Source organism: Protopterus annectens, chromosome 7.part0 (genome assembly GCF_019279795.1).
Source record: "Protopterus annectens isolate FY-2018-M chromosome 7.part0, PAN1.0, whole genome shotgun sequence".
NCBI lineage: Eukaryota > Metazoa > Chordata > Ceratodontiformes > Protopteridae > Protopterus > Protopterus annectens.
In genome coordinates, this window is record NC_056739.1 from 1,138,444,493 (window position 1) to 1,138,455,546 (window position 11,054).

Here is an 11,054-nt window from a genome sequence, read left to right on the forward strand (position 1 = left end):
GTTCGATGATTTAACATAGACCCCATACATCCACACTTAGGTCAAATTATAACAAGAGGGTAATCAGTTTATGGCCAATACAAAGCAATTAGCAGAGTTATAAAGTAGAAAAGGTTTCTTTCATTTCCTGAAAACAGAAACCTGTCAGCCAGGAAGACTAAGTAACTGACATATACAATGTAATCTATTGGTCAAGAGAAAGGACAGTAGCCAAATTAGGAAATTATTCTTAGAGTGCAAGGACAACTCTGTCGGAGGGGGGGGGGGTGTTATAAACTAATTTCCAATACAGACAGGCATGTATTTGACTATAAATACACAGCAAGGTTCCTCAAGTTAAATTTGTTTACATTGTAGAAAGACAAAATTCTCAGTGAAAACAGTTAGGAGTTGGCCCTTGTAGCAGAGTTTATGCAGTATCATAGTCGAAGGTGGTGACCAGAGGCTCTGCCACTGAAAGTGGATGTGGTGATATGTGGCTGTTGGGCAGGGTTAGGATTAGATGTCAGGGAATCCTTGGTTACAAATGCTATACTATATATAAAATAAGAACTGAATTGTATTCTGGTTTCAAGTGATAAGTTATTGGAAGAGGGGTCGTGTTGAATTTATGGCTGGGATGCAATTTTTAAGGTTACGTTTTCCATTATTCTTAAAGATATTATAGTTTTTTGTCTTCATTAATTTGCTTTTTAGTACGATTGCGAAACATTCTGAAGTTTTCAAGACATTGTGGTGTTTTATATTTTTGCCATTCTTTCCATGCGTCCGGGATCTATTAAATGATTAAAGACGTATTCTTTCAAAAGCGTCTTGATCGAACTTTAAAGCACAAAATAGTAAAACGGCATATAAGCGAATTCTTTCCCTGGGAAAGAAATTGCTTGGCCGCTTCCGTTACTTTGCTGTTTTCGTGACTGTAGTGCGATCTCAGAGTTGATATATTTAAGTAGGGGAGTGTGGGGGCAAAGCCCCCCACTTTATGTAATGTTTTACAATTTTTTTTGCTGTTATAAGCATTTGAGGTTGTAAGATTTCGCTTACATGGGTTCGATAAATCATTGTTCACTTTTTACGTGTTCGATGATTTAACATAGACCCCATGCATCCACACTTAGGTCAAATTATAACAAGAGGGTAATCAGTTTATGGCCAATACAAAGCAATTAGCAGAGTTATAAAGTAGAAAAGGTTTCTTTCATTTCCTGAAAACAGAAACCTGTCAGCCAGGAAGACTAAGTAACTGACATATACAATGTAATCTATTGGTCAAGAGAAAGGACAGTAGCCAAATTAGGAAATTATTCTTAGAGTGCAAGGACAACTCTGTCGGAGGGGGGGGGGATGTTATAAACTAATTTCCAATACAGACAGGCATGTATTTGACTATAAATACACAGCAAGGTTCCTCAAGTTAAATTTGTTTACATTGTAGAAAGACAAAATTCTCAGTGAAAACGGTTAGGAGTTGGCCCTTGTAGCAGAGTTTATGCAGTATCATAGTCGAAGGTGGTGACCAGAGGCTCTGCCACTGTGAGGAAGTTGGTAACTGAGTTAACTCATTACAGCCGAGTGACATCTCCAGGCGTTTCTGCAGTTACCTCCTACTGTGCCCCTAGGCATCAAATATTGCCTGTTCATATTTGCATTAATAATTCCAAAACCATGCTACATGCAAGGTATTAGAATATTTTTTCCTGAAGCATACATGATGGCAAACACAGTTGTATTGATATATGACCTCTGTCAATGAGTATTTTAGAACTGTAAGGTGATAACTTCATTTTTTAAAGGCTAAAGCCACACCCACTGGGAGTTAAAGGTACACACTCAAAAGAGCTATAGTGGAGGGAATACATTAATATTAATAATTGCCCACAGTTAGATCCCCCCCCACTATGTATGGTTATACCCAGAAATCTTGAGTAAAGAAGTAGAGAGTTATGCAGTTTCCCTTTTTCACACACATCAATCATGATGTAAAAAAAAATATATATATATATATATATATATATATATATATATATATATATATATATTCTGCTGTGAGCAATTTTTATCTGGTGTCCTGCCACAATTAAAAACAGTACCTACAAAGGGTATCATTACAGTTAGGTTCCTAAGCCCAGTGTCCTTTTTATAGAATAATCAGAAATTAAGCTTCTGCCATGACCTGCATGTTTCTTGATCAAGTGATTAAAATCTACCAATTAGTCTCAATTAGATATACCCATTGAGTGAAATTTTCAGTAACCATCTCCTGGCGGCAAATTTTATGTTGTTCTCTTTTAATATTTGCCTCTGTGTGTTTACATGTGTATATATGGTGCATGCATTTGCCTTTGTGAGTGAACATCCTATGATAAAATTGCTATTTATACAGCTCCTACCCTTTCTAACAAAATGTAGGTCCACAGCTGATGCCCAGCAACTTCCAAGCAATAAAAAAAGAGAGAAAATTCCACCAAAAGTCATGCCAACAAACATTTATCCCCCATCCCCTCCATATCCTTGGCATCAACTCATATTTGAAGAAACAACAGCCATCATGTGCATATCTGGCTACTCTAATGCTAACATTCAGCAAGCCAGAGGTTCTCTTATGATGACATGTGCAACAAATGCTATAAGGTTCCCAAATCCAGATTCTACAAGCTGCAAGACAGCCACTTATCCTTGACCAAACAGAGCCCAAATTTGCTATACTCCAGAGCAGGTAACAATACCATAGCAAAAGCAAGTAGGCTTTGGACTCTGGAAAACATTCACCTTATAAAATCTACAGAGAGCTGTCAAGACTATAGCCAAAAATAGACTGACACAATGGAGTCCATGCAATATGGCAATTACAATAGTTGTTCGCTTGTATGCAGTGTCCAAATACCATACAAAAACTGTGTATTTTAGTAATGCTGCGTGTTAATGTCTCCCTCCCCCTTTCCTATAATCATCCAGGTTCCTAGCAGACAGACCATGAGAATGAATGGTATACTCAAAGCCATGCATTCAGGTGACAGTAAGCATCTAATTCACGTTTGGAATGGAGAGAAAGAAAACAGTCGCTGGGATCCATTAACACCTGCACTAAGTGTACACCATTCTGAGTGAACAGACAACACAAACATAACTTATGCGCTCTTCTTCCTAATTCCAGTTTTCCTACTGATTTTCTTGCAGATTTAAATATCCAGAGGGATTCACAAAGTGTAGACTACATGCACCTTTCTCAGTGGCTAGAAGGCATAAAAATGTGGTAGGAATTTTCTTGAATACAGATAAATTGCACTTAGTGTAGGCATTAATGAATATGGCCCATATTTTCATTTATAATTTTGATATGAAATTGGAATTATTCTTAATACATCTCCAGTTAACATTTATACAATGCATATCATGTAATTGCTTTTATTATCCCAATGTGAAAAAAATGGTTAAAATGTCCTATGCAGACCATTAAATGCCTCTCTGGACCGGCGCCTCCCCCAGCCTTCAGCATCTTCTGGCACCTCTGCTCTCTTCAGAGATAATTCTAAAGCACTGTGGAAGTTAAACAACATATTCAGAGAGCTTATAATGCATATTTAGTATGTCCATTTATTAACGGTACAGCAGGCATTCATAATTTAATCTAAACTTTAGGGTTTTTTTGCCAGCCTTTATCATAGTTCAATAATCTTAAACTTAACTTTTCTTTAGATTTAGAATATGATTAGCTGTTCACAAATATCACTCTGCTGTGCTGGTATCTTTGTGCAAACACAATGCATTTTATGATGTGTGATCTTTCCCCCGCCCCAACACACACACACACACACACACACACACACACACACACACACACACACAAAGCTTAAATGTAAAATGGATACTGTAATTCATTGTGCCATCTTCTCAGCAGAAGTGAAACAAACATCATTTAAAGATATGAAATACTGCACAGGAATGCTACCACAGTACTTAAATGGTCGAACACTAATAAATCATTTTAATGAAATCTACAAATTATATATCATACAAAAAATAACACAATGGTGTTATAAAACTAAAAAGAAAAAATAATAATAGCATTGCTTTCTTCATTTTGAATTTTTGAGGAAGGAAGTCGGAAGGAAGTGAAACCTAGCCTAAGACTACTAGAATGTAAACTAGAAAATTACTCTGTACCCACTGATTTACCATTTAATCTCATATCTTTAGCATAAAGACATTTGGTCTCTCTGTTTTTTTTTTTTATTTAATATACACATTGTTTCTGCACAGTAATTGTAGTACTTCATACAATATGAAAGTAATCAGGGCTAGCTTTCTTGATTAAATAAACTGCATTTCCACAAGAAATGACTGGCTCTGAGCCTGAAATAAAAAGTTACTGCAGGTAACAAAGTTCTGGACAATAACATTTCAGACTCACATATGCAAATGAACTTAAACACTGCATGGCTCTTCCTTTTAATAGGTTCTGTCCTTCTGCATAGAGACAGTTTCATCACATTTTCTCACACACTGATTGGTTATATCTCCACATTACTGACAGGAAAGTTCACCAAAAAGTAGATCATTCTATTGCTGATGTCAGTGAAGAATTTCTCTTGCCATGTGACTGTACAGAAGGTTACTGTTCAACCGCAGCTGCAGTTCAGGAAGCCACACGGAACAAACAGGAAAATGTTGAGTGAAGTTTTTCTGATTGCAGCTGTAGTACAATGTACTCTCTGCGCACCGCTCATCTCTACTCAAGGTAAACTCGCTTCTAAACTATACATCACAATACCTGACATGAAGTAATAGTTCATATATGAATGTGTTAACTTAATCAATTAACCAAATGAAAGAAAGCCCTTGAATTTTAACAAATATGTTGTATGAAAGCTGAGGAACGTGTTGTATTTTTTTAGGAAAATCATAATTTGTATGTATATATATATATATATATATATATATATATATATATATATATATATATTTCTTTGTTAAGATAGAGTGCTGCAATTGGTCTTAGTACTGCTTGGTGATTCTAATATTTCAAAGTGCTCAGCTCAGCGTGCCTACCAAGTGATTTCTGATATTTTTACATATCCAACTGTTCTAGTTTTGGAGATCAACAAAACTTCGATTAAAGCAATGCAGTAAGGCAGGGGCTCAAAATAAGCATGGTTGCTCATATATTGTGTTACATACCTATACATACATTATGTATATTTATTGAAAGAACCACAGAGAGAGGGATTTTAGATATATATAAACATATTAATTTATCATATTGGTACCTAACCAAATAGTGTAATGTAAAAACTGCATGTCTTTATTTCAGCTTCATGATCAGATGTATGAACTGCACCTGATAATGCAGAAAAAGTTTAAAGTTTTTGAAAGAAGGAAAGAGCACCATGGAAGAGGTTGAAAAGAATTAATGTATTTTCATAGGTAGTGACTAGGTGTACAATCTAGGAGACCATTAAGGAGCCTAGCTCAAATTCCCAAATGCCCCAAAGCACCATCCGGTTAAGTGACTTGCTCAAGGTTGCACAGTAGGCAAATGAAGGTGAGAGGAATCAAACTCTGTACCTTTGGCACAGAAGCAGCTAATTAACAAGTCAGAAATTTAGTCCACTGCTCTGTCAGACTCAAAACAATACAGCCATGAATGGACGTGAATTCAGCACCCTCTTCACTGACTTTCTGCCAAGAACTTAATTTATGAGTTGAGCCACAGACACTCCACTTTTGTATCAGCAAGTTGTAGGGGTTAAGAAAGACAATCAAAATTAACTGTGTGGCATGCAGATATCTATGAAGTCAATAAGGTAAACAGTGTAAAATGTTTCAAATGATAAGGAACCACACTATCCCTGAGTGAATTTTCATGAAACTAAGGGTTAAGATTTCAAAGAAAATATGTTTTATTTAAATTGCAGAAAATATTTCAAATGCATGGTAGGTTCAGAAAAAAAAATTCTCTGGACTAAGATAATAATGTTCTTTCTAAGCAGTCAAGGCAGTCGATTACTTACAGCTGACTTGCCACAACGCAAGAAATCAAGTTGGACCAGTACTTGGCACTGTTCTTACTGTCAAAACAGCATTAAGAAACCACTGTCTGAAACATGATCATGCAAAACAAAGACATTTACTTTGAATGGTGTAATATTTTTCTACTAGTGAGAGAACTATTGGCAAATGAATTCCTGCTTCTTAACGTCATTGTTAAATACTACAAATAGTCAACGAACAAAAGATGCAGTACTACTACTGCCTATTAATGTAAATACTGCCAGAAAGCTAAAGGGAAATTCCAACAATAAGCAAGCATAACATTGGGCATCTATTTAATGTAATTATTTAGTGTGCCTGAAAGTGTTTGAACATAGAGTGTAAATAGGCAGTGAAATGCAAACAGGCATTTTTTGTTTCTTTGAATAACGTATTTCAAAATAAAACATCTTCTCTAATTCCCTTGAAAATTCAGAACAGTCTCTGCACAAAATGTCTTCTAGTGCTCCACCCCTTGTGTAAGGAACAATGAATGCAGTACTTGCTATCATATTAATATCATGAAGCAAATGTTTATCTTTTTCATTTTTATTTATGTTTTGTTCATTGGGTTAGCGTTGCTTGGCATTGCCCATTTTCAGGGTGACCCAGTGTGTGTATTGGGGGGGGGGCAACAAGCAAATATTGGGTTGCAAATGTAGTTTGAATAAAAACATAAACAAGTGAATGCTGGGTTACTAAATGCAATTTTATGCATAAGTGACATGGATTAGTAAGACAGATGGTGACCTGTAATTTTGTAGAAAAATAAATATGAATATAGCACCTTCCAAAGACTTCATGCCCTTTTCAGGAAGTGTATTAATACTAATTTTATACAGTGTGCTGTTTGTATAATTTTGGTGGCCTGTCAATGTACATTAATAAATATTTTGCAGTAGCCTAGAGCAACAGTAAATATGTCACACTGAAATGTGGTAAATTAGCACTTGTAAGAAGGGCATAAATAAATGACACAGAGGCAGATAAGTGAAATAAGAATGCATCATGTCTGAAGTTCATGATAAACAGGTTGCTATTGTTCATACACAGCTCATTTGACAAACTTTCCCCTTATTAGTCAATATTTTGAATTTCATTTTCCACATTTCTTAGAGACTTTTTGCATTGTAGATTGTGCCACTTAACACAGTTCTGTCTTATTCCATTTTACTTTTTGATCTGACAGTTGCAAAGTAATTCTTCTTGTTTCTTGGATTTTTATCTGTAACAAGATCTACTGGCGAGTTTCCCAGTGGTATGTTTTCACTTCTTTTGAGGGCTGGGTATACATGTCAGCAGAACTAACCACACCAGGAATAGGGATATTTCACAGAAAACATTGTTATTTGAAAACCTAGGAATGTTTTATCCACCTTTTGTTTATTAACTAGTCCTTTAAAATGAATATATATTTGTAATACAAAAAATGCAATGTGTTGTATATGGGAGCTAGTAACAAAGAGTACCCATATTCCATCAATAATGTATTCCTCAAATGACTGCAAGTAGGGGTACAGAAACTAGGTAAGAGGGGGCTGGAATTTACTGGAGAAACCTGCCAAAGGAACCAATATATTGGGAGCAAATAACTCAAGCAGGAAAGGTAATAGAGTGGGATGAGGCTAAGAAGAGATTTGGATTGCAGGCTAGAGATTGCCTTCCCTAACAGGGCTTGATCTCAAAGTATAGATAAAAAGAAAGGGATAAGGGAATTTTAAGTGAAAGACCTGCTCTGTAGTGGTTTAAGTTGAATCTAGAACAGAAGCAATTGTTAGAAAAGGGATAATTAGTAGGACATGTAAATATTGCATGATAGCTATAAGAATCAATCAGAGGAGGTTAAAAAGATTAGGAAGAGACTGGAAAAGCAATTTACAAGAAAACAACACACATATGACTTTCAAGTATGCATCCAAGTCGAGATCGTTGCTTGGCAGTGTTTGCACAGGTATTTTTATACCCTAAACTTCAAAGAACATTTCCTCAGGTAGACAGCAAATTTTGGAAGTATTATAGAGAAGAAATAGGTAAATGGGAATGTGTTTTGGAAGTGTAATGAGTTGGCATATTTTAAAACTTCCCTACAAAGTACACTATCAAAAATATTGCATGAGGAAATAGCTAATTATAGCTAAATGATTATTTTTAGCTGGGATACAGGATCTGAATTGCCTAGACATAGTTAGGTCTTATTAAGTTTAATTCTGTTGGCTGCCAAAAACACAATTAGCAGAAAATGGAAACCAAAGTCTACGCCAAATGTATTTGAGGTATTAAATATTATAGAAGAGATAAAAGAACTGGAAGGGGGTCTTTAGAAAAGAGAAGGAGCAAATTACATAGACGTAAATGGAAATTGTGGGAACAATACATACATAATAATGTTCAGGAGGAGGAGTAAGGTTTAAGGGAAGGCAGGGAATTCAGCATTTTTTTGTAATGTTGGACCGGTGATGGTAGCAAAGAAAATATATGTGATGTATATTGTATTTAAATGGAAAAATGTTAAAATGGTTTGTTTTCTTTTCTATTAATGTATGTTCATCTATGTCTTAAGTGATAGTTTAATAAAGGCGCTTAAAAATAATGAATTCCTCACAAAAAAATATCTCTAACCAATGATCTTGTCTCTTAGTGGGCAAGAAACTGAACCTTGAAAGTAATGTAAGTTATAGTTACATCTCGTCTAGAATATGTAATCTCCTTCTGTTCCTATTGTGCTCAAGACTTAAGAAGAAAGGAGATGGTACAGAAGCATACCTCTCAACTGTCCAGATTTTTGCCTCTGATTTTTGGTTTGTTCCTCATAAAATTTGTGTTTTTCTGGATTTTTGTGGCAAATCAGTGAGGTTTGAATTCACTAAATAATGACAGGAATTTGAGTTTCAGAATTCATATCCCACAGAAAATACATGGTAACACAAGACTTTTTAGCAACTTTCTAAGTTTTTAAGAGCAATATTTAAAATGTGTCCCTGTTTTGGGGTATGTGCCCCCCTGTTATTTCTGGATTTCTCCATATTTTTTGTGCTAAGAGTTTGAGAGCTATGTACAGAATTACTTTACTAATAAAATCTGCAGTGTCAATAGTCTTTCCTATCAGAAAAAAATACAGAAGCTTCAGGTGTTTATAATCATTTATAGATTTTTTTTTCAGAAGGGATACAAATATTACATAAATGCCTTCACAGTGAAGAAGTACTACTTAGGTAATTACTCTTTCTAATTTATTTTTATTTATCCTTTGTTGACTGGGTTAGTCCCACTAGGCTAATAGCTTATTTTCTGGGAAGACCTGAGGTGGTATTTATACTACTAGGAGAAATGCCAACTTCCTGAAAGCTGATGCTCCAAAAGAAAACAAAAATGCATAAAAACTATAAGGACAAAAAAAAATCCCTTTTTCTTGTTTTTGTCCCCTGCACAGCCATATGAGGGTCAACCTCATATACCCACAAACTTATATATACCATCTCAACAGCTGCACCAACTTGAGGAAGGGAGAAATCTTCCTAAAGAAGTAAATCACTGCCAACCTACAACTGAAACTCACAGCTGTAATGATTTTCAAAGGAAATAATGTACAATATAATGCCTTTTGTCACTTTTGTCTGCAGACTACTAATACGTGAGCAAATTCACCTTGAGCTTGTATGGGGAAGCCATGGGAATTTGGGCAGTGCATCAGGGAACTTACTCTACTCTTTTTGGTAGGTGCCCCAGGATCTTTTAAATCCACCTAAGCAAATCATGTAAATGTTACAAGAAAGAACTACTGTTTAGCTGAAATCAAATACTTCCAGGGAAAGATTATTATTTTTTTTTCCAGAGCATCTAAGTTTTGGAATTGGTCTTATTATCAGGCTTGTTCTGTCACTTGCTAACTTTAAATCTAACCTAGAAATGTATATCAGTGACAGGGTATTTGTCCCTGATTTTGTTGTTTGCAGACTCCCTGATAACCTCTCATAAGGTTCAGAATATTACTAATATCCAACATAGTGAAATATACATTCATTTTAGTGTAGCATTGAGTGGTGTACTTCCCTTAACTAACACACACACACACGCACGCACACACGCACATCACATGCACATCACACACGCACGCACATATCACATGCACATCACACACGCGCACACACACACACACACACACACACACACACACACACATCACATGCACACACACGCACACATGCACACACGCACACACACACACGCACACACGTCTGCGCGCGCACAGAAAACCTGACAAAAAGTCATCCATTTCTTGATTAATGATGTTTTCATTGAGCTGTGTGTCACCCTTGTGGCACTATACTGACTAATCTCTGGAGGACATAATGTCCCTTGTTTAATGAAATTAACAGCGATGTCACCAAAGAGTCAGTCATGACATTAGGATGGGGAAATGTAAAACAGTAATAAAACAATCTATTAACACTGCTACTACTGGCAACTGATACATAAACCAAAGGATGACTTAATGAAAACTAAGGTTATTAAAAAAAAAAAGATAACTTTTTTATCATGTTTTCGTTGATTTAGAGTAGCTTGTGCTATTACTTGAAAGGGGTCAAAGCTCACCATCGTTCTGAAACAAATGATAACCTTGTCTTGTGCCGTTTCTAATAGACAGCACTGCTGAAGTCTTGCTCTAACCACAGCTCCTGCATCTAATTACTCTGCAAGTTGTGCTTAATAACCACTGAATTATGTCATTTAAAGGGATACTGATCTCACAAAATAAATCTGAATGAGGAATCAAATATTTAAAATATATTTATATGAATTCTGTTAAGGGCCTTTCTCCCAGAATAAATCTATATACCAATAATTGTGTTTCCTATTCTTTTTGAACCAAGTCATTCCATCCATTTGCTTTGAATCAAAGTAAGCTGAATTACTCCTTTATTTGAAATTCGCAAAAAGACTCTGAACCAATGGTAAACCAAAAGTTGAGATCCACATAAAAAAACACTGAACTGAAGTCACCAAAGTCCCATATCGACCACTTT

The 11,054-nt window shown here is 35.6% G+C and overlaps 1 protein-coding gene across 1 annotated transcript in view; it reads left to right on the forward strand.

Moving 5' to 3' along the window:
- The first annotated feature begins 4,539 nt into the window (after positions 1-4,539).
- The window catches only part of CTSH (cathepsin H), a 368,554-nt gene continuing 362,039 nt past the window's right edge, over positions 4,540-11,054 (forward strand). The window contains exon 1 of the mRNA XM_044077716.1: positions 4,540-4,738. Coding sequence (XP_043933651.1) covers positions 4,570-4,738 — 169 coding nt within the window. The 5' untranslated portion in view covers positions 4,540-4,569. The remainder of the gene's footprint in view (positions 4,739-11,054) is intronic.